The sequence below is a fragment of the Manacus vitellinus genome, unplaced genomic scaffold (genome assembly GCF_001715985.3).
Source record: "Manacus vitellinus isolate BGI_N305 unplaced genomic scaffold, ASM171598v3 scaffold_6_pilon, whole genome shotgun sequence".
Lineage (NCBI taxonomy): Eukaryota > Metazoa > Chordata > Aves > Passeriformes > Pipridae > Manacus > Manacus vitellinus.
This window is the reverse complement of record NW_021940750.1, coordinates 22,656,149-22,680,951: the sequence shown is the minus strand read 5'-3', so window position 1 is coordinate 22,680,951 and position 24,803 is coordinate 22,656,149. Positions and strand designations below refer to the sequence as shown.

Genomic DNA, 24,803 nt, shown 5'->3' with positions numbered 1-24,803 from the left:
AATGAACCTATTTTTGGTCAGCTGAAAATGAACCAGTTAATCTTTCCTGTTGTAAATCTTCATTTCCCTTTTTTTTTTCTCTAGTGTCTTTACTTTTGAGTAGTTGGGGCTCTTATGGTTGAGTCAACTTGTTTGTTGGTTTTTGTAATTTTTTTTTAAACCAAATTACGGTAAAAAATCAGTATTATTCCATGTTGTTATTTCTACCAGTGTTTTATTTGAAAATATCCCATATTTCCTGTTTCCCAGTGTTTAGTATTTATGCTTACTCAGCATCATTAAGACTTCATTGCAGCTGACTAGAGTGAGAGGCACTGGAATAGTGAATTCTGATACTGTCAGAAAAATGTGCTTTAGTGACATAAGAAGATGGAAGATGAGATAAATTCACCACTTCAGAAAATGTAAGGAATACTGGTGTACTTGAGCATAGACTGAGCATGTTGATTTACTCTTCCTTCATGTTTGAAAGGTTTCTATCCAAGTCCAGGGGGACAGAAATATACAACCTTTTAAAAACTAAATATAAGGATCTGGAGAAAGTTGCCTCCATATAAAATACAATATAAACTTTGGATGCATCCATGGTTTCTTTTGGAAATTTCAACTCTAATGGCTAGAAGAATGACACCTTTATTTTCTTTTTGGTGGTGGTGTTGACTACAGGACTAAAGGGGTTTCAAGAGTATGGCAGTCTGTTTCCTCTTCCCTTAAGTAGCCTCAGACTGTCTCCCAACACAGGATATTAACACAGATTTTGTGAATGTGATTCCATGACCTTTAGGCAAACTGCTGCAGTGTGTAGTAGTCTAAGAAAATATTTCTATCTAACCTACTTTTTGAGGGTTGTTATTTTAATCAGTTACTATGTGACTTTACTATACTAGGCATAACTGTTTGCATTTCCCTCCTCTATCTTGCCATACTTGAGACTTATCAATCTCCATTCTGTCCTTACAAGCTGTATTTCTACTGCGTCAAGTAATTTTTGAAGTCAAGTGAAGTGCCTCAGCATCAATATAGTAATCTGGGTTATGTCAAATTAACATTGGAGAATAGAAAGAATATTTTACAATTCACAACATTACCCTTATTTTTGCAACTTGTGTGGTGTTAGCTTTTTTTTTCTAGAAGATGACGCTGTTGATGCGTATTCAACTAGAAGCTTTCCCCTCCGTACCTCTTTCTTCTACCAACTTCAGTTTTTTTAGCTGTATTTTTCCAGTGCAGCTGTATTTGTGTCAGCTGCAGACTTAATCAACTTATTATATTACATTATCAGGTCACTTAATGAAAAGGTACAGTGGATTCACTCTAGGTTCTTGCTTGATACCTCTGCGATTTGACAGTTTCTGTTAACTGCTCTATGAGTTCTGATACTTATCCAGTTTTAGGAAAGCTTGCTTAGTTCGTTTTATTTCAGCTTACTTTTGTGATTGTCATGTGTGTTCAAGACTTAAAGAAAAAAAAATGACCTCTACTGCTTCTTCCCTGTTTAACAAATTTACTCATTACCAGATTGATTTATTTGATATCAACACATACACTGTTATTGTAAGATTTTGAGAACAGATCTTCTGTTGGAAACTTAAAATAGTCCATTTTAATTTTTTCCACATATTTAAATTGATTAATCTATATCTTCCTGGCCACAGTTTTCTTTCCTTTCCCTTCTATTTAAAACACTCCCTTCTCCTGTAATATTTCTGGTTCTCCTTGAGTCATTAAGATAGTGATTCCTAGACTTGCTTAAGACAGTTACTTGGGGTTATTTGTCTTAGCTGGCCCTGGACAACCTGAATAGAGCTTAGCAATAGTATGAGGTAAAGGGGAATGGCTCTGCAGACTCAAACAATTGATAAAGCATTGATATCTCCACTGTATGTTCTGGGGGGAGAATTTGCTTGGGGCCATGATCTTGCCATGGGTACTGAACACTTGGAAGTATTGAGAGTGCATCTTTTGATTTAGTTTGCTCCTAAGAGGCTCTGCCTTTTGCTTTGTGATGTGAATGAAGATAATAACTAAGGAGCAGTTGGAAGATCTGCTTCAAAAATACATCCTGCTGACCCAAATTAGAAAGGCTAATGGAAATGTAGTCTGAGTCTATGAAGTTGCTTTGGAATTATTGTGCAAGACTGTTCGGTTACAATGAGGATTTAGCATACATTACTTTTTCTGCTCTTCCTACCTAGATTGCAAGATACTAATGGCAAATTCATCCAGTGATTCAGACAACTTTCTTACGGGTCGAACAGGAAGACGGCTGCCTTTGAGAGCATCCTACAACAGAGCTCAGAACTATGGTGCTGAAGCAGTTACAGAGAAGATCCATACTTTAGCAAGCACTTTACAGGTTGTTTACAAAACACAGTTTTAAAGTATTTATAGAGTCTGCATTTCTGTAACGTAGGACCAAATTTTCTTTTCTAAAGTTGTGGAGTATACTCTATAGATGAGAAACATTGCTTTCCGTGCAAACCAAAAAGGCTTTGGAACATTGATTGTACTGCTTTTGAGCTGAAAGCGTGTAGCTTGTTACACTTTTATACAGCTGTTATTTCAGACAGTAATAGAATGTTGTTAGAAACAATTACATTTTGGGTAATACCTTTGTAACGTTAGCAAAGTGAATAAGGCCAAATAAGATTTTTCAGATTCTCACAAAAGGCAATAAATTTTTAGCAGAAATTTCCAGCCCTGTCTTGGTTGCCTTGTACTGTGTAAAATTTCCAAATTTCTGATAAAGTAAATATGTAGGCAGTCAATTCCTTCATCATAGAGCTTACATTTCAAATATCTTCTAGATGTGGAACAGTACAGTAAGAAGCATTATTTCTAAACTTGTAAGAGATACATACCTGAGCAAGAAAGAGTGTTCATCTAATTCCTGCTGCTTCAGTGGACGCAGTGGAGGGAATATCTGAATCTGTTTTGCAAGTGGGAGGAGACACTTAGCTATCCTGACAGCATTATTGCTTGAGAAGTCATTCCCATTCTTCTCTAGCTGACAGTTCTGAATACCCAAAGTGGGTGGGCATATATTTTATCCCTTATTGCTTGGCCAGGAATATTTTTTTCCCTTTAATATGCAGGAAGAGAAAAATCAATAAACCTCAAAACTTCTTAGGTGGAAAATAAACATCAATCTAGAAAAAGAAATGAGTTAATAAGAATGTAATCTGAATATTTTTAAATATTTGGTATTCTTTGGTATTCTGATTCTGTCTAACCTCTTTCTAGGTGCTCTTCTGAAATTCTGATTTTAAGCTAATTGCTTTTTGTTGGCTGCTTTTCAGCAGATCTGCAATCTGATCCAGCTGTTCATCTGATCAGAAAGTGCTCATGCAGGCACCTTACCTAGTGTGTTCATCTTAAAAAACTTGTTATTGCTTAGTTAACTAATTTTGTTCTATAGGCAGGTAAAATTAAGATCTTTGGGTTAAAAAGGTTTTTCTACAGAGTTGCTGAAACTTGAAAAAGTTTTTATTTGAAGCTGAGGCCTTACTGTTGTACTGAAATTATAGTGTGTGTGTTTTTTTTTTCTTCTTCCCTTTAGCCATGCTGTACCACTTCAGATTGTGGTTACTTGAATAGGATTTTGAATGCATAGACCATTTAAAAAGCACTTGTCTTATCAATTTAATCTGAGAAACCAAGAATAATAAAGGCAACAATAAAGTTTGATTAGAGGAGGTTTCTGTTTTGACTTTTTTCTAAAACTTTTTTTATTTAAGGATACCAACAGAAATCTGAGACATGTTGACCATTTGCTAGGACAGTACAGAGAATATAACAAGGAACAAACCGAAGCAATAACAACGGTGAGCAACTTTCAATTTATCTTAACTTCTTCAGTCTTTTCCATTAATAAAATTCATAGCTGAAAACTTAGTAGTAATGGACAGAATATATAAGGAGTTAAGTAGCTGTAAACAGAACCTTTTCATATTTATTTGAGCAATCTAAATCAAAATATAGTAATGTGTTATCTAATGGAACTTGCTGACAGGTTTTGTAGCTTCAGTATTTTTCTGGTTTATGAGCACCCAACAGATTGTTATGTTATGGTACTATGCCAAGCACAAGATGGATAGTAAAATAGAGTATTGGTGGAGCAAGAGAGGTTTAAAACTTGATTACAAGAAAACTGTAGCTGGTGCTTCCTTGAAACAGACACATATGAAATGTAGGAATATTTTACATATGAAGGTAGAGAGAAAGAGTGAAGAAGGCTTGCTTTCCTCAGAGAAAGAGATCCAACATGGTGTGTATAATTCTACAAGAGTAAAGCATCAATTTAACCATTGTGTATAAGCTTCTCTTAGAAAGAGAACCTTCAGAAACTGATGTTTTATGGATTGTCAAATAAAGGTGTGACAAAGCAAGTGGCTAAGAACCAAAGCCAGCAAATACAATTGTAGAAAATGAGATGCAAGTTTGAAAAATGAAGAACTTATTTACAACTATAGTTACTTCTGTATTCTTAAGTTGGCAATGGCTGCCTTTTCCTGGAAGTAAAACTACTAAAAGTAGGGATTACTGTAAAGCTGTTAAGGAAATTTGGTAGCCATATGTAAAATTGATTCCAGATGTAGGGCTGGTAGAACAATTCCAGTAAAAAATAATTTGAAGTTGTTTTCTGGATTTTACAGGGCTCTTATTGAGCATTGCTGGCAAATAGGTCTTATTTTGGTTGCAGGAGACAAACTTTTCTTTTGGGTTTTCATTATGGTGCACCATGTGCACCATCGTGTTTAAGAAACTTGATATTTGAAGCTACCAATGTTGGAAACATGTTTTGCTATAATTATGATACAGGAATATGACATATGAGATGTTGAAGAAAAGTTATTATTAATTCATAGCTGTACTTGGCTTAAAAATAATTTCGATTCTCTTAATGACTTTTAAAATAAATACTATTTTCCAGTTTTTGTAAGAAATGAGTCTGTGTTCATATTTCAATAAATTATAACTTTTCTGCAGTTAAAAGAAACACTGGAACAATCTATAGGTCAATTAAGGAGCCAGCGACTAACACGAAACTCTGGAATGAGAAGTGCATCTCTCTCAAGCTTATATCCTAGTGATCTGGATGGAGAAGGACCATCAGGTAAAATACTTAAACTGCTGGAATATACTTAAATTATGTCATATAGCTGTGATATAGAAAGAAGAAATTAAGAAAAGAAATGTGTAAGAGATAGGGCCATGAAAAGTCATCATTGATTACTTTAAAGAAATTCAGTTTAGAAATTCGGGAGACCTGCATTAATTTACACAGTTGTTTATTTGGTAAATTCTTCTAGCTTTCTGTTACATGGTATTTTCTGCTGATATCCCGAGATATCTAAATGAAACGTTGATTCTTTCAGCTGAGAAGATTCTATGTCCAGTGCATGAGTTTTAGGTACATACAAGTTAAAGCTAAAGCCAAAAGATATGGCAGCTTCTGAAGCTTGCTTCACAGCAAAAATGGGAATTTAAATTCTAAATACATGAGTTTATGGATGTATAGATGAAATTATTTAAGGCTCAGTGAAAAAGGAAAAAACAGAACCAATTTATCAACTAAGTAGGTTTTTTTCTTGTTTGCCTCTGAAAATTCATTGTATTTTAAGAAAAGGTATGTCTGTGAGGAGTATTCCTCCCAGAACTAGTGTTTAATGTATTTTAGTAGAAAACTCTATAGCTTTCATTCCTATGTAAAAGCTGTGAAGTACAGCAGTTTGAAGCTCTAATAGATTCACGTGAAGGAAAAGTTGTTGCTAACGCAAATAAAATTTGAGGAAACAACTTCTTACTCCTTGGAGAAACAAAGGAAACCTCTTTCTGGAATACATGTGTGTCATAGGTAAGAAATGTTTAAATGAAGAAGAATCCTGAGAAGAGCTAAGAGACGTATGCTTGTGCATATTATTTAATTTTATGGTTTTTTTCTGTAATGTGGCCTATAAAGATTTTGGCAAGAGGAAACACACATTTTTCTTGAAGCAAAATGAAAAATTTCCAGTACAAAGTTTTGTCTTCCTACTTATTTTTTTTTATCTCTTATCTCACAAAGGGAACCGCCACTTCCTGCCTACTTCTCCTCTCAGGGATTACGGAGACTCACAGGGCAATAAACATCGAAGGTCTAGATCTGCAAGTGTGCGATTTGTCAGTGAGACAGATAATTGGGACCAGGTACAGAGCACTAGTGGGAATTGTTTCCCCAAATAGGCAATCTGTCCCCTATTATTCCCATTCTGATTCCTTCTAGCTAAGGTAATTTTGAAAATGTGCTGTGTTTTTTCAAAGTCTCCTACGTCAGGTTGAAATTTCTGATTAATCACACAGGGGACATGGTAGAGCCCATGTCTGAATGTTCAGGGTAGGCAGATGGGTTGTGGAAGATCCAGGTTTAAATCTTAGGCACAAAACAAATGGATATTATAAATCAGGGTTTTGCATAACAATGGTCCTGGCCATGGAACTGTTGACAGCAATAGGTTGGTTTATGATGGATTAATTGTCACTTTTTATCCCATGAAGAATGGATGACCTGTTACTTTTTTTATTTGTTCCCTTAAAACTTTGACTATAAATTGGGAGCCTGCTGAATGAGGGAAATGGGAGGTTTTACAGAGGAAAATAGGCATGTGTTTTTGTTTTTGGTTTTTTCAAGCTCTGAAAGAAAGGGTATGTAAAGTCTTGGGCAAGGTAAAATACCTATTCTTGGTGTTTCGGTAGTTCCTGAAGACATCACAGTGTTCTGCTCGTTCACTTTCAATTTCATATGTCATCTATTTATAGTAACATATATAGCTGGGCAGAACTTTGTTTCACCTATACTAGCATTTGTTAGCACGAAGGGTGTCTCTCCTGACTTCACCTGTTCAGATCTTTCTACTTACTTTGCATTAGGTTTAAAAGTAGGTGCAATGTCCAAGCTCTGAACCACAGAGAAAAAACATAGTTGGGAAACTTGGTTTAGCAAATAAGTTACTGAAAGTTAAACTTCAATGAAAATGTGTCGTGAAGGGTTGAATAAAAGTGTGCAAACCTCATCCAGGCTCAGCTATAATTAATGGAATTTTATTATTTTGTATTTTATTTTTATCTGCTTTATTTTAGAAAGCGTGTATATATATATTATGTATGTATATATACGTAGATATTTTGGAATATCACAGCAAAAAAGGGTTTCTAAGCCTTGGATTAACTTGTGTATTTTAATTTACAGCTGCATTCTTTCCATCAGTCTCTTCGAGATCTCAACAGTGAACAAGTTCGCCTAGGAGATGACATCAGTCGGGAGCTTTCAAGGAGAAATCGGTATAAACAGAATATAACTCCGTGTGAAGGATAGTGTGGAAAATAATTCTTAAACCCTTTATTTCAAAAAATAACTTTGGGGAGAGTGAGGAATTGCACAACGTGTAGATGAAAGCAGTATTATCAACTGCTTAATTTATGTCATTTTTTGCAGTATTTTTAAGTGTAAATATCACCCGTTAATTCCAGTTTGTATAGTATATGTTGCTTTCCTCGCGTTTTTTAATATATGGAGAAATCAACTAGGACTTGGGAATTTCTTTTATTACAACTTTGCTCCTTATTTGTTCTTGGTACTGGAGTCCCTTGAGGGCAAGCTCTCATGCAGCCCATAAAGTACATACTTTCTCAACATATGATGCTTTATTGAATAGGAATAAGAGGAATTAGGCTGTTAATTCCTAGTAGGAAACTACTGTTCAGAAGGACTGTGTAGATGTGTCCATAATTTTTTACTTGTTGACCTGATACCTTGCTGATGCTAGATGCTCTGTTGCTTTACTTGAGGAATGGAAATGCTTTTTATCATGAATTTTCCACTTGAGGCTTGTCTCTAATTTTGCTAGGAATTTAGAGGCTGTAGAAAAAACTGAAGTAGCATAAAATTCCAGGAGGTTGTTGCTGCTTAAAATTATTATGGTTATTTAGTTTTTGCACTGTAGAATATTGCTTTACTTGTATTTTTCTATGAAGGACTGATGCTGAATTAAGAAAGACTCTAGAAGAATTGTCTGAAAAGCTCACTGAGTCCCAAAGACAAGAAACGGTGAGTGTGACTAATATGAAAAGATTATTTCTATTTAGTATTCTAAGCAGGATGTGGGCTTCTAGTTTAATGTGTGTGTTGGTAATCGGTATCACATATTGGTATGTATATCTGAACATGATGTTATTAAGGCTACTATAGGTTGTTGTGATATTACCTTTCCATAGTGAAATCAGCAAGACAAGTTTTATATTTCAGGTGCTCGTTTCAAGTAAAAGTGGGTATATTTTATGGATTTTTCTGTTTCAATATTCACAGCCTTGGAGAGAGCTGCCTTTTAACTTTGAACATCGATTTGAATGCTGTTATACTTGTTGAAGCTACTTTTGGAAAGATAAAAGTTTTCCCATGTTATGTTGATAAATACTATTGTTTCTTCTTCCTCCCTGCCTCCCTCCCCGTCCTTTTCAATCCTTACCATCTGTGTTGCAAAATGAAGGAGTCTGTTTGGGCTGCACTCTTTCTGTTCTGCTGCTTTACCAGTGCTCTCCGATACAAGGTGCAAATCCTTTGCCCTTGTCAAAGCCTATGGATCTATTACCCGATGAGGCTGGCAGAATGAATGAGATGAAGTAAATGCAAAAGAGGGGAATTTAGTATGGACATTAGGAATAAAAATAACTCTAATAGTGTGCATAGCAAAGCATGAGATTAGATGCATGTAAAAACCACGGGCTGTTATTGTAGGTGTTTGAGATCCTTTAGTAAGTATTTGTGTTTAAGAATTCTTCTAATGAGATTGCTTAATTCAGAATTGATATGTCCTTGGTGAAAGTGGGTTGGGTAAGAGTAAACACTGTTTTCCTCAAAATTTCCTTATGCAAAGTTGTTCAGGAACTTTTGGCTTTAGTGCCTTTATAACTGCGCTTTGGAGTGTTTATCACCTCCAGCATTGCCATTCTTGTATTTATATTCTACTGTATGATTCTTGGCAATAAATTGTCAACTTGAAATCTTGATAATTTCACAGGATAAGCTCATGGTAGAAACATTCAGTTTAGTGTCCTTAAATCTTTGCTTTTGTAGAGACATATATCTAAATTCTTACAGCTGTACTGGTTGGTATATTTGGTGCTGTTTGAAAATTGCCTGTGTGTAGTTAGATGTGTGATGATAAAGGTCTAGTCACTACAGTTCTTCTGAGTCACTAGTTCAGAATTAATTTTTGTTAGAGTTTATGATTCTTAGAGCCTTTTTGATGCTGAATTTGAATACTTTAAGACCCACGCAACACAGTGAATGCACATTAACTTTACCTCTAAAGAGAGCTTTTCCACCCAATATAAAAACCAGACGGCGTCTAGGGTGGTGACACAGGCACAGTTTCATGTCAAGCACTCTCCATGGCCTTGTACTTGAGAATCTATGTGCAGTTTTGGTATAAAGACTTACAGGTCCTATAGCTCTCTCTATATTAAAATCTCTTTCTTAACAAGACATTTTCTGAGATTTCTTTTTTCTTGAAAAGCGTTTGGAAGTTTGCTAGAGGAATGTCCATAAGCAATGAGACAAATACTTACTTAATTTATGGTTATATAAGATAACCCTCTTGGATATTTTGTTGCAATCTCTTGGATAGAAGTACATCCCAAATAACACAAGATGCTGATCTTTATACATAAAATTAAGTAGATGCTTACTTGAGATGGTGCCATTAGAAAGTTGTTGTAGGCTGTGTCTCTGGAAAAAGACAGCAATGTCAAGTGAAATGGGACTTACCTGGAGTTACTGTGGTTACAATATCTCAGAGAGCAAGGCTTATTGTCAGATAAGGAACTGCCCTTCAGAAGATGTGATATAAGGATTTTTGGTACTGCATAGGTGACTTGTAAAAGGTGTAACACAGGTTAGCATTTACCATGAGGGGAAATTTTAACAATATTTAAAGTGACATCAATGAAAAAAATTTGCTGTTTTTGTGATTTTAATACTCCTGTTTTAAGTATGCATTGGTGATAAACTGGGTCATACAAGAAAGGCAGCAAATATCTGTTGAAATAGATTTCAATTAGCAGGACTTGTGCGCTAGAAATAACAGTACAAAGCTGAGAAACAGGAGAGAAATTCAAGAAGTAGGATGCTCCTTGTTGAATAGTAAACATCCAGCATCTTCCACAAGATTATATTTAGCTGCATGACTTAAATGTCACCCTTGTTTTAAAAAGGACACACTGTTCTTTGTGTTTATATGCAGAGGTGGGGGGAAATTTTTGATAACCTAATCCATTTTCATAGATTTGGCTGCTACCTGAAAACTTTGTGTGGAGACATAGCTCTAGTGTCATCATCATCATTCACATGGTCTCTATTGCTAAAAATGCATGCTTGAAATCACATTCTAATATGTTCTGAATGCAGTAATTTAGTGCTAGTATTTTATGTTGTTCTTTGTACTGTTCTTCAGCGAATCACTTGCCTACACTAAGATTTTTTTATTAGATTCAGAGGTCAAGATACATACTTTCATAGTACAAATCTTGTCCTAAGTCAAGGTCATTTGGGACAAAGGAAGACAAGCGAGTTTTTGAGTTTGTTCTGCATGTACTAATTAATGAGTTAACACTTATTGTTTCTAATTTTTCTCTTTTTAATCCCCGTTGTTGTATGTTACAGGCTCTGTGACAAACTGAGGAAGGTCAGAGAGGCTACAAAAGCAGGGAACATAATTCTTGTGGGAGATAACACCTTGCTAAAGTGCCAATATACCCATGCATGGTGTGGGAAACAAATAGGAAGATGTAGGAATTTATGTGCAGTTGCAAGTCTTGAATGTCTTCAAAGTTACAGAGCTACATGATTGGAATGTTGTCATGAATAGCTAAGTGCTTTCTAGGAAAGATGGACCAGAAAGGCAAGATGGTGGAGTAGCCCATTATGCAAGAGAACAGATGGAATTTGTGGAGCTCTGCCTCAGGGAGGATGATGAGCGAGTTGAGGGTGTATGGGTTATTACAAAAGGGCAAACTAGCAAGGAATGATACTGTTGTGGGTGTTTGTTACAGACTGCCTCATCAGGAGGAGATAGTAGATTGGGCCTCAGAATCAGCTGGAAGTAGCCTCAGAATCACAGGCCCTGGTTCTTATCGGAGACTTCAACCATACTGACATATGCTAGAGAAACAGCACAGCAAGGCACAAACAATCCAGGATGTTCTTGGAAAACATTGATGATAACTTTCTGATGCAGGTGATGGAAGAACCAGCGTGGAAAGGTGTGCTGTTGGACATTATGCTAACTAACAAAGAAGGTCTGGTTGGAGATGTGAAGGTTGGGGGCAGCCTTGGCTACTATGAGATTGTGAAGTTCAGTCCTCACTGCCAAGGCCAGCCCTTGGGAATCCTTGACCCAGGAGATGAGGGAGAACGTCCAGAGAAAGGAAGACTTTCCCTTGGTCAGTGAGAATCAGTCAAACTTGACCTCTGCAAATCTATGGGCCCTGATGGGATGCATGTCCACACGCTCCCATGTACACTCTACACTGCTGTGAGTGCAGAGGAAACTGGCTGACATCATTGCTGGGCCACTCTCAGTCATCTTTGGAAGATCATGGCAATCAGGAGTTGGTGCCTGAGGACTGGGTGAAAGTCACTGACACTTCAGTCTTCACAAAGGGCAAAAAGGAGGACCCCGGGAACTACAGCTTCACCTCAATCTCTGGAAAGGTCATGGAACAGCTCATCCTGGAGGCCGACTCTAAGCATGTGGAAGACGAGAAGGGGTTCAGTGTAGTCAACATGGATTCACCAAAAGGAAATCATGCTTAACAAACATGTTTGCCTTCTACAATGGGACAACCCAATGGGACAATCCCCAGTGGATGAGGGGAGAGCAGTGGATATTGTCTACCCTGGACTTCAGCAAGGCTTTTGACACTGTCTCCCAAGATATTTCTCAGGAAGACCAAAGCAATTGGTCTGATCCCTGCAGAAGAGGGAAAAACTACTGACACAGTGTGCCAAGAAAGTAGGTTCTTGTTTAACACCTTTTTAACAATGATATTTGCCAGCAAGTTAAACTGCAAGTTAATGACCAGCAGTGGGGGTGTAAGACTTTTGTTATACTTGCAGATGAACTTCAGGTGTGTTGGGAAACAGAACTTAAATCCAGAATCCAGTCTTGGATGTGGCTTACAGGATAAAGCTTAGTAGCTGTAAAATTCAACAAGGAAGACTAAAATTGTGCTTTAAGAAAAACAGGTAATTTTAGAGGCAAGGTAATCAAAGCTGTTAAGTTTTCTGTGAATGTTTTTGAGCAGGTAAATAGACTTCTAGAAAAATGATATAGATATAAAAAGTCATGTGTTTAATCAGGCAGCAAGTTTGCTAGCCTTTGAAGTCCCTCCCAGCCTCTTCTTTCTGTGCTTTCTGCACAGAGAATATAAGCTAGCAATATGCTAGGTATACTAACTATAGTTTCTTGATAGAAGGGGTTTTTTTCCAGTAAGTGGCATCAAGATGTTTGATGGTTTGTTTTGGTTGTGGGGTTTGTTTTTGTTTTTCTTTTTGTTAGAGAGCATTATAGCTGTAATGCTGAAACTTCCCTGCACGTGACAAATATAATATATAATACATCTTTTTCAGTATCTTGTTAGAAATAATACAACAATTTTATTCTGGAATAAATTGAAGGGAGTCAAAGGCAAGACAAATGACTTGACAAAGTTGCTTTCTTACTTGCTCCGAGTTAGTGAGAATTTGCAATGAAATCTGAAGTTTGCAGGAATTCAAAGCTTGTCTAGTGCTGCCTTGTGTCATGTTATCTGTGCATGCTGTGAGCTAGACCCATGACAGTGAGGAAGGCACTGAACTCTCCTTTTAAGTGTCATCTTTGGGGGTGATGTTACTTCTGAATTTTTTGTCAAGTCAGAATCATACGTTTTCTTTCTTGATATCTTTAGTGTTTGCTTGTTTAACTTCACTTGAAAAAGATGCATGAGAGAACTGAGAAAGCTCCTGCCTTCAAAAACACGTAGTCAAAATTTAAAAAAATATGTAGAAACATTACAATTTCATTTTTTTATTTTAGGTGTACACAGGGAAAAGGATGACAGCTTATTTCCTGGTTTTCAGCAAGGGTACAAGTTTATGGACAGTGTTGTTTTCTGTTCCTGATACATAGTATCATTTTTTCTGCCAGCTGGAGTATTTTGTGACTTATTAAAAGTAACCCTAAGTAGTACTTGTCAAAACAAACATCATGTGGTCTTTATTTTTTATACCTTAGTTTTTATTCTGGATTATGACTGCAGGGCTTTCATAACGTACACGAAGGAGCGTGGTTTGACACAGTACATTTCTAATGCATCTCCTGATGGTTTTAGGAAAAATACCACATTCCAAACTGTAAGCTTACTATTTACCTGACTGTGCAAACTAGAAATGTTTTCCAAAGGATGTATTCTGTTGTAAAGAAAAAGGCTGTTTCGTTCTTTAAACCTCGTGAAGCCCAAAATATGTGTAACCTTAGTTATGTTTCTGTTGCTGCACATGTGTGTTGCTCATGTTAAAATTTTCTATGTGTGCATATGCCTAGAGCTAGTAGAAGTGTCCTTAATAGAGCAGGATGAGAACTTGTTCCCCACCATGTACATTAGAAACTAGTAGTTGAATGGTGTTTTATGTCTTTCTCTTTTTATCTAAATACCATTTGATAATAGATACATTGCTTTCTAGTGGTGGTTTAAAACAGTTAGTTTTAAGGTAGGGAGGAAATGATACTTAAATATTTTTCTTGCTAATCTTTAACAAAATAAATTTAATTTGCTGCCTCAAGAGGGTGCTGTCTGCTAGCAGCTTGAATTGCAAAAGTGAAGTAATTCTGGTATTGTAGTTTAAGATTGAGCTATTGTGTTCATAATCCCAATTGCTTTAATAAATAACTACTATTATTTGTATTGGTTTGTGCATGGATTCACAAAATATTGGGAAAAAGGCTTAAAGTGATGTAATTATTTTGTATTGTTACCGTCATTCTCTTATACTTGGCTCTTGTTTACTACTTTTCACTCACAGATTTCAGAGCATAAAAGAGGCAAACACTGGTATATTTTGCAGACTGGATATGTGAAAGAAATATCTCTTGAGAGGTTAATCAGGCTTGTGACAGAGAAGTTAAGATTTTTATATTGCAGCTTCATGTAAGGCTGCACTAAACTTGATACTGAGATATTTTACACTGCAATAGAACCACCACTGTAGAGGAAAATATGCATATACCTAAAGGAGGATATTGCTGGCAAGATAATTATTTGGTTCCCTGCTTCTGGAGTACTCACTGCTGTAACGAGTTATTTTCTCTATCATTCTAAATCTTTTTGAATAAAATACAAATTCTGTTCTTTTTTCTTTGTGCCCCATACTCTATTTACCTTTTTGCCGTTGTTGCTTTCAGATGTAGTAAAAAGCACACTAATTTCCTACAGCATGGTTTTTTTCCATTTGAAGGTGTCAGAACGCGTAGAGAGAAGACTTCAGGAGATAGAACAAGAGATGCGTGCTGAAAGACAGCTTGTAGAAAGGCGCCAGGACCAACTGGGACATATGTCTCTTCAAGTACAAGAGGTATGCAAATGAAAACTTCCCCTGTATTTAGGATTTAATTAGGAATGTGTTGCATTTGTGAGCCTGTACCTGTCAAACTGGCAAAAGTGCTCATATCTGTGGCGCATTTTTTAACTCTATCAGTCCAACTCAACTTGTTTTTATGACTAGATGATACCAAGTACAGTTTCAGTTCTTCATTATACTGTCCTGACTATCTTTAGACCTTTTTGGTAACTTCCACAAATGTTCTAAGAACCTGCCCCTATGCCCTTCCTGAAACCCCAAGCAAACAAAAGCAAGTCATTAGCTGGATTTTCTCAATTAAAACATTTTGTTTTCTAAAATGTTTGCTTGCAGTGAATCAATTGCTTGCAGTGAATCAATCACTGCTTGCAGTGAATAGTTTATTTTAAATTTATTTCAACAAACAAATGCACTGTAGTGGCCAGACAGCTTTTCATTGCTTTTCAGTTTCATTCAACAGTATCTGATGAAATATAAAATATCATTTAGGAGACAAATAGAAATGTTTATAAAATAAATTAAAATTTGAGACAGCTGCTAGCTTTTTTTTCTGCTTGTTTTAGGAAATGTATGAAAAATACTTCTTCTGATTTTACTCCTATTTTGAAAAATCTGTCTTAACATGGTGTAACGTTTTATTTCACTTTGCTTAAGATATTATTTGTGATGTTATCTCTAACTATGCAATAGAATATTACAGTTGAGAATAAATGTGCAATTTCTTGTTTTTCACTTTTAGTATTAGCAACAGTATACATGCTTTTTGGAAGGCATTATACTGTACAGTGATACTAAGGAACTTTAATGTAGAATGATGCTATGTATTTCATGTAAAGCTAGACACTGTTCAAAGAGTTAAGATGCTTTGTTGATGTAGATAAAAAGTAATCAAAAAGTTATCAAAAGGATTGTAGTTCTTCTGCTAGTATTTCAGAAAGACTTACTGTTTCATTTTTCCCCCAATTGGTGTCCTAATGGGTGAAAAGAACTGGAGTGCTTAATTTCAGTTTTCATTGCTCTCTAATATGCCCACGTCCATTTCTAGATTCTTCGGTTGTGCCTTCAGTGTGGAAAAGGAATGCTTAGTGAAATGAATTGGTGTGATTTGTTAGTGTTATCTACAGATTGGAACAAACTTTTTTTATCCTTTTAAAGGGATGATGACTTGTATCTCTAAAGATTCATTGACACTGCCATGGTTTCCTTAGAAGGAAAATTTGACTTCAAGTGAATGAGTTCAAATGTAGTTCAAAGAATTTTCGTATGGTCTTTCATAGATCATATGAATGATCATGGTCTATGTGATCATGAACCTTCAGGCTAGGTACCTTTTTTTTTAGTTGCTCATCTTTTGAATTTTATGCAAAATGAATATGAAATACTAAGTACATCCCAGACCTTCCATTCCCCTAAGATGTCCAGCTGGGAATTAAGATGGCTTAATCTTTTCTGCTGCAAATTTTATTTTATTCTGTACATATTTTTGGGAGTTATTTTTCCTGAGGAACCCTGTTCTAAAATACAGCTTAAGTTGCTGTATTTTAGAAAGAATATACTTAAGTTGCTTTGTGTACTTTTGCATAGCCTAGTTACAATAAAATAAATGTTTTGCTACAATTGTTGTTTGAATGAAATGTGTTTCTGCATAATTTTAAGAGTTTATTACTTTGTTATTCTGTTTCTTGTCCTTTGTAGTTTGAATTGTGAGTTAGATGGACTCAGCTCTGTCAGTGGCCTCAGTCTTGTGGTGATCATTGCGTGGGTGTGATGTTCTATTGAAGTCTATTTCTGTTTAATTTCTTCAAGATGCTTCCCAAGTAATATTAATGGAAAGGAGGGTAGTGTTTGGACTGAGTTTTGAAATCCTGTCATGTAATATAGCCCGGATGATTTACAGATAAATGCTATTTAAAGCATTTGTGGCTATTTAATAATACAATTTTTTCATTAGTTTGCCTGTTACACATTTCAAACCAAACAAAATAAAATTTAACTTTTGGATGTGACCAGTAGTTGCTTTAATTAAGAAATCTTGTGAAGTTTATGTGAGGTTTAAGTGTTATTATTTTTAAGGAAAGTGCAGTGCCTGTAACTGACCACTACTTGTCAGTGTTTTACCATCTTAAGAGAATCATCTTCCTAAATTGCAGTTATTAAATTATATATTTTCAGTGTCTAACTGAATATAACAATACATTTGTTTTGGTCTTTCCCTTGTCTGTCTTTTCCTTCTATCAGACTTTTGTATAATGTGCAAACTTCTTACTTGTATTGTAGTATTATTATAATTATAGACTAATTATTAACCAAGATGATATCTAGTGATATCATCTATACTGATGATATCTCTATACTGACCATAAAGACAGCTTTGTGTATAACATTTTACATGTTTCATTTCTAAATATGCATTTTTATTTTGAATTTGTTGTTTATCTATGCTGTGTGTAGGTGGATAAAAATTTTCTCTACATTTTCATGTATCTTTTAACTTAATGTGTATTGATGCATTTAAACAGCAATTACTGCAAATTAGAAAATAGCAATTAGCAAAAAAACCCATGCAAATCTTATATCTTTGATTATTTCTAAATTCATGATACAAACATGTTTCTGATTAGAAAGGAGAACAAATATGCACATCTTGCCAGTGCTGTAACATGTATACATGGATTGCTTTAACAACCTTATTAGTTGTGTAAACTAAAACTATTTTGAGATTCCTCAGTGCTTTTTTTTTTTTTAACATAAAGATACCATCACCTCTTCCTGTTTGTTTGCATTTATGCATCTATGTTCTAAAAAAAGATCAAGTATCATTCTGAAAAATGGGCTCTAAAGAGCTTTTATATACATTGGGTATCCTGGATAGCTTTACAAAATCTTGTGCTTGGCTTCCTGGATTTTGGTGAAATGTGTCCATGTGTTCATGCTTTGCAAGCTTCAGGCAAACAGAATCATCTTTATAGAATAGTTTGAACCCACTGACTGTGGTAAGGCAATGACTATAGTTAGTCTTAAGGTAGCAACTGGATAGGCCAGGAAGCATTTTTTACTTTTCCTTTGTGCATCTATATGCTTAGATTCTGTTTTCCCCCCACTGCAAATACCGTGAAGTGCAAGAAGCTGGTGGACAGAGTGGGGTAAACTGATGGTCAAAAGTGATATTGAAAATTCTTTTTTACATATCTTTATCTCTGATCTTTTTAGACAAACATAAACTTGATCTGTGCTCTGAGCCATCTGGATATTTTAGGGCATCATTGATACTTGCTCTTTGGCTCTGTGCTATGCCACCCATGGATAATGGTTTCTGTTTTGATTGAATCTGACTATTTCTTGGAACATGAGCAAGTCTCATACCTATCTGTCACTGAAATAGCTAGGTAGTCTGTCTTTAGATGCCTGGCTGATACATCTAGGTAGCACAGTTGGACCCATGCTAGTCACTAATGTAACAGGTTAGGGAAAGGATTTTCATTCAAATTAGGATGTGGTACATTTTTGCCTTATTTTAAAATATAGTGTGAGGCTGGTCTGCTTGTGTATTTCTGATAGTGTGAATAACTCACTGATCTGTTACACTTTGAAAGAGCAAATTGTAGTTTGTGGTCTGTGCATTGCTTTCAAATAATCTGGTTTTATTAAAAAAAAAAAAAGGCAACACAGCAAAACCAAACTAAGACCAAACCCCAAACCCTTAGAAAAGTCAGCAGACTTAAGTTGCGGTGAAAGTTATGATATACTCTTGAAAGATTTTCATAAGTTGGAAAGATTGAGAATTTTTGTTACAGAATCCTCCACATAGTTTTCCTCAAGCATAGGAAAAATTCATCTGTCCAGCAGGGAGTAAATTATTTTATCTTTTTGAAGTTTTGGGGTTTGATATATTCTGTATTCATATGGATGAGGTATACTGAGTTGAGGTATACCAGTTAGGTTTATATTCTAATACTGTCTTATGCTAGTGAGCTCTTTATAAAGACCTGTAAGAAATTTTCTCTTTGGTCAAATCAAAAGTTCATCTAACTTGACCACCTAGGCAGGCAGTGGAATATCTAGCTGGTTCATCCCAAAACCATGCTATGAAGACCTCTTTACATGGAATTTCTCTGTTTTCTTGTTTTCTCCTCTATACCTGCCCCCTCCAAGGCCTCATCAACCTCCCTGTCAGCCTCCTCCTGACCAACCTGGATACTAATGCTTTCAAAAGAAGGATCTTGGTGGGCGAATCCTGTTGACTGTAGGCCTGTAACCATTCCTTGGTGCTTCAGCTCTTCTGTGCAATGTCTGCCTGCTGCTTGGGAGCCATCAAGGAGGAGTGTGTGCTGGGACTGTTATCCTTAGCATCCCCTTCCTAGTTCCCATATTTGGCATTTGACTCCCCCAAACTCTTCTTTGGAGACAACAAATGAAATCAAAGAATGAGTGGGGTCTTCACATGTTTTGTTTGTTTCTTTCTTTTTTCCCAAGAGAAAGCTTACATAGAGATATCTTTAGTGGATGAAAACAAGAATGGCGCAAACCAGGAAGAGAGAATTATTTAAAAAAGAGTACAGGAAAGAGGCAAAACATAGAATTAACTGTTACCTATGCAATTTCTGAATTGTCAGTAACAGCTGATGTTCGTCGGGCTGTGATGACCAGATGTTTCCATTTCTTAATGACATTTTGACTGATTAATTGATTTCCTACCTAACACCTACTGGAATGATGCATGTTTCTCAGTTGAAGCAGTGCATATGTAGTATGTTTAACTTCCTATAACATCACATTCTTTTTGTAGTATTTTAACTCTGGTATATATATATGAGCTGTTTCCTTCCTTAAAATGAAATAGGTATGGGCTATTTTTACAATATGCAGAAAACAAAACCGAATGTTATATTTGTAGTATCAGTTACAGGAAATACTGCCTTTTTATTTGAAATTATTGCTATTTAATAGCCTAAATATCAGTCAGTGATCCCGATAAGTTGAAATGGCATATTTATTTCTGTGGTTTCTTCTTGGAATTGGGATGTACTACAGATGCAGAGACATACTTTTTGCCTTCAGCAGGAAAATCTTGGACAATTTTACTAGTATTTCTAATTTCAGCCCAGCTTTAGTATTTTTCTTATGATACTCACATCTCTAGGCAAATCTGCACATGAAAACATGCATTTTTGATACTATGTTAATTCTTAATTTAGTCCCAAAATGTGGTTGGCATAAAGTTGACTGTATATAACAGAACTTCCAACTTTGCTAGTAAGAATGAAGCTCAGCTGGAGGTAGTACACATCATATATTCAAAGTAGACTGTTCTGATCTGTTACTTCTAGTCATTAAAATAAACAAAACGAAACAAACCACTCAAAGAAACAGAAAGAAACCTAAAGAAAAATCCCAACCCAAAACCCAGCCAACTTGTGCAATAATGGCATTAGTTGAAGTGATGCTCTTTGACTTTTGTTTACATAGCCTTTTGGGACTTCTGCCGAGAGTCTTTTTGAGTAAAATATGTGCCGTGTTGAGTTTTATAGTTGACTGGAATGATTGATTTGAATCTCTACTGAATACTTAGGGAAATATCTTAAATATGTTACAGTCTTCTAGTATCTGATTAGGGATCAGTATGACTAAAAGTGTAACTTTATGTAGCATAATATTTTCAGTGACATAGGTATGATTAATATCTTCCACAGTTTCAGTTTTTAATGTAAGCTGTTCAAGCAGGAGAGTAGCCCAAACTATACTGAAACCCTTATGTTTCCTGAGGTGAGGATGTAAGAGTGAGATAAATATATAAATCCATTTATTTTCTCTAAAAAGCTACTTATGAAAGCAAAACTTCTAAAGCTGAGAGACTAGCTTCATTGAAGTTGATTAATATCTTGCATTCTGTTTTCATACTATGAAATTGTTCTCCACTATACAGTGGAGAGAAAATGTTCAAAAACTGAATGATATTGCACTATTAATAGAGGCAAATTTCAGGGATATTTGTTAAAAGAGATATTCCTTTAAAATGTAAAATGAAAATGCTGCTTGGGAAGAGCAGACTGGGAAAAAGACATTTCATTCTCTACAGGCTATGGTTTTTGTTGTTCTGTTGTAGTTTTAGCAAGGAATTGTGAAAGGAATAGGTGTACTTATGCTTTATTATGAGATGAAAGTAAAAGATTTGTGCTAAGTTCTCTAATTAATTGATTTGTGACTAATGTGAAAGACAGGTGGTCATGTTGTGCGGATAAAGAACATGATTTATTAACAATTGATCAAATTCATGGTGAACTATCAGTATATGGCTACTGATCTCTCTCAGCTGATATTTAAAATGAGCCAATGACATTGTTGTGGCTTAAGATATCCAAACTTGGGTTATGTATGTTGCAAATTGTACATGTCATTAATGTCTGTCATGCCTAATGCTTCCTTTGCCAGTGATTGTCTGTGTTCTGCAAATAATGTTGGTTTGCAGAGGGAAAGGATTTTGAAATTGATATTCAAGGCAATATTATTTTTGTGAGATACTTTACAAAATGTACATATGTGGTTTTAGATACCTCAGTCTGAGAGGGAACAGGAAAAGTCCCCATGGATTTGTTTTGTTTGCTTTTTGTTGTTGTTGTTGTCAAAGTAGGGCACATCAATGTCAATAACTTTTGATTAGCAATGTTTCAGTTGATTCAGTTGTAATACTGCATTTTAAGCATCTGCCCAGATTCAGATAAAAATAACCTTTTCCTTTTTTTTTTTTTTTTTGAGTTCCAACACAACTTGTGGTAGTGTTTTCTTTACTACAGTGCACTGTATCATTGTTTTTCATAACATGCACACCTTATATTAGAAAATATATCCATCTTCTCTGATATGTGCACAACTAATCTGTAGAGGATCTGCCTTTTAGACCTTCATCTCAAGGCGTTTGGGGTCAACCTTAAGCGTCTGGAGCTCTATACGTCGGAAGGATGTTAGTGCTAGTTTAGACTTTTTATTTGTCCCTGTTCTCTGCATGGGTGTGTTTATGTATGCATGGACTTATATTTATTTTTTCATAACAATATACATTGGCTCTACATGGAAATACTAGAAGCAGACAGACAGCATTTGTCTAGATCTTCTTTCTTAAATGTGTCAGCAGATTTTTTAATTTTAACAGCCTTGGAAAGACAGCTTCTGTAACCTTTGTAATGAAGTTTACAATGTATGTTTCTCCTCTAAAGGCTTTAAGGAAGCAAGATGCTAAAGCGGCTGAAACAGAAGAACTCATGAAAAACAAACTTGTGAAATATGAAAGTGAAAAAAAACAAGTAAGACTTAATTTTTTCCTTTTTGGTTGGTTTTAAATGTTTGTAGTGTCATCTGTTACAGTACATACTTCCTTTTTCAGAAAAACCAGCAGGATAAAACTTACTTTACTCTTTAAGAATACAAGGTTTGGGTTTTTCTCTGTGTCAGAGGCACTGTGAATATAGCTATGCTGAACTTGTGTCTCTTTCAAAGCTCTTTAGTTATAGTGTGTTACTTCTAATGACTCTTCCATCCTGCTAGGCAGACAGATTTATAACTTGGGGATTATCCTTGATTTCTTTCTCTGAATTGCCTCTAAATTTATACATAGTCTGCTGTTGCTTATTTGCAGCAGCTCAGAGGTGCGTCTTTTCTTCATCTCTGCAACTAACTTATGCTGGTTATTTTGCACCATAGTTATTATTAATTGCTCTTACTGAATATGTTGCCATATTGCTCTCTTCCTGTTCATAGAAAACAAGATTTCTTGTATTTCTAGCAAGATGCTAGGGCTGTAGTTATACCCCTTTATGCTAAACCTTTATGGAGTATTTTTTGTTATGTTGCTCTCTTCATGCCCTTAATGCTGGTCTTGTTTACTTTGCCGATTTGCCAACCTCTCAACATCCTCTTTGAGATTGCTATCTCAACAATAACAATTTCTGCTGTCAAAATCTATATTTATTTCCATGTGGATCTTTGAACTATTTATGGTAGAAATCAGAAAATATTTTGTAGATTTTGCTTTCTGGTTTTTTTCCAAATGGTCCTAAGTTTGACTATATCTGATTATCACAGTTTTAATATTATGTTTTTAGGAAAACTGTTAATTTTATGAAATTCAGGGCACTTCAATTTTTAAGTCATCTTGTTTCCAGAATAATTCAAATATATCATCTTGTACAACACAGAAAACACACAGATTTTAGTAATTACCAGTTCTACCAATGCATGTCATCTTTAACACTTCTATGAATAAACTATGTAACAAAGGTGTCTTCGAATACTAAATGTTCATTTTGAGTTTGAAAGTATGTTTCAAGTCCAGAGAAAATGTTTTTGAAACTTGATCTTCCGTTATTTTACTTTTAACCCAGTAAAAATTTGCTTTTGTGCTTTTTTTGTTCTGGATAATACAAGTGTCTTTGTATCTTCATGTGATAGAGAATATTGTGCAAAAATTATAGACTACTAGTTAAATTCTCTTCATGTAATTTAAATAAATGTAGCAGGGATTTTGTAAAAATGAAAGTTTACTTTAAGATTTTGGACAAATAAAAATATTGTGTATATTATACTTTGTTTTAAATAGATGCTTATATAGATTAATTTGTGTGAGAATTAAATATTTGAAATACCTTTTTGTGCTATGATACATACATTGCTTTTCTATCTTTATCACCCTCTGAAATGAAAGCTTGAGCAGGAATTGGAGCAGTCTCGGAAAAAGTTGAGTGAATCTGAAGGCATTAGAGAAGTTCTTTTGCATCAGGTAACTGCTTTGGCATGGTAAAAATCTTAAAGTTTTCATATTAGGTTATGTTTGAGTCTTTTTGCTTAATCTTCCTATTTCATACTCTGCTAACATTGTTTTGTGAGGGGAAAAAAGAAGATACAGGTTTAAGTGTCTAAAAAGGTGTGGACTGAGCTCTTGTTATACTTTTTCTGCTTTCCAAACTTTTATGTATATATGTTCATATATAGTAATTATAGTAGTGGTAGCAATGGTACATTTCAGTACATAAACACATTATTTCTAACTTCTTTTCATAGTGTGCTTTAGAAAAACTTCTATATTAGTAATTATTGTTATGCAAAGTGCATGCTATAATTGGTGAATTCAGATAAATGAATGACCTAGAAGTATTTGCTGTATTGCTGTATTAAAACGTGATAAAAATATATAAGCAAATATCTGAAAAACTAAAGTGTCCTCTAAACAGTAGCTATTGATGCACATATGATTAAACTTAGAATAGGAAGGGGGCAATTGTTATACTTATCTTTTAGCATTAGTTGTTTGACTTGTGTATCTAGCAGAAGTTTGAGTTGGCTGTATTACTGCTTTGATTTTAACTCACTGTGCATGGAATATAGAGTAGTAAGAATTAGAGGTATTTTTCTCCAATTCAATTTTAGCATGTCTTATTTTCTTTATTTTCCTGTATCATGACACCTTCTTTGTAAGTGCTATCTGTATATGATAGAAAGAAAAATGTTAAAAGGCTCAGTGCATGTTAAGAATAAATACATTGTATTTTTAAGGAGCACAATTTAAATAAAATACATTGTTTATTAACAACAACAAATATTGTGATATTTTCACTAGCTATGTAAAAAGACAGTTGTAACATATACTATGGTAGCATTTTGTTTGGTTTAGAGAAATTAATGTGCAACTGTGGTAAACATTAACAAATTAAAATGTTTCCTTTCATTTTGAAAAATCACTTTGTGGCCTGTAATTAGGAAGTAATTTGTCTTTTTGTTTACGATCTGCAGTACTCTCAAGATTCACTTATAAATATTATTTGTGTGTAGTATTATTTCTTTCAGTGCTTGATAAAAGTATGCTGTTTGCTCCTTCATTCTTGTTTTTTATTAAACGTTTGATACTTGTACATACATTTTAGATTGAGGATCTTCGTTCCCAACTTCTGAGAGCAGAAGAAGACCGTGTAGAATTGCAACATCAAATTTCACAAGCTGCTATGCATCGCCAAAGCTACCAGGATGTACAAGATGATGACAGGAGAGTTAGAGCAGGTACAACTTATATTTTGCACTTGAAGCCTACAAATTAGTAAGACCGGACATTAACTGTCTTAGAATTGCAGTCTAATTCTTCTACTGTTTCAGCAAAAGCAGCCAC

The 24,803-nt window shown here is 35.0% G+C and overlaps 1 protein-coding gene and 1 long non-coding RNA gene across 3 annotated transcripts in view; both read left to right on the top strand.

Annotated features, from left to right (window-relative positions):
* The first annotated feature begins 255 nt into the window (after positions 1–255).
* Positions 256–24,803, top strand: part of CEP128 (centrosomal protein 128) — a 102,484-nt gene continuing 77,936 nt past the window's right edge. Inside the window, exons 1-11 of the mRNA XM_018082862.2 lie at positions 256–404; positions 2,196–2,356; positions 3,738–3,824; positions 4,990–5,116; positions 6,068–6,189; positions 7,229–7,320; positions 8,014–8,086; positions 14,531–14,647; positions 21,865–21,951; positions 23,349–23,423; positions 24,565–24,697. Of these exons, the coding sequence (XP_017938351.2) occupies positions 2,210–2,356; positions 3,738–3,824; positions 4,990–5,116; positions 6,068–6,189; positions 7,229–7,320; positions 8,014–8,086; positions 14,531–14,647; positions 21,865–21,951; positions 23,349–23,423; positions 24,565–24,697 (1,060 nt within the window). The 5' untranslated portion in view covers positions 256–404; positions 2,196–2,209. The remainder of the gene's footprint in view (positions 405–2,195; positions 2,357–3,737; positions 3,825–4,989; positions 5,117–6,067; positions 6,190–7,228; positions 7,321–8,013; positions 8,087–14,530; positions 14,648–21,864; positions 21,952–23,348; positions 23,424–24,564; positions 24,698–24,803) is intronic.
* LOC108641376 lies at positions 11,591–13,477 on the top strand. Of its 2 annotated transcripts, none has more exons than XR_001921964.2 (3): positions 11,591–12,050; positions 12,155–12,283; positions 13,311–13,477. It is a non-coding gene; the product is annotated as an uncharacterized LOC108641376 (long non-coding RNA). The 2 variants fall into 2 exon arrangements; XR_001921965.2 differs by lacking the exon at positions 13,311–13,477 and adding an exon at positions 13,113–13,220.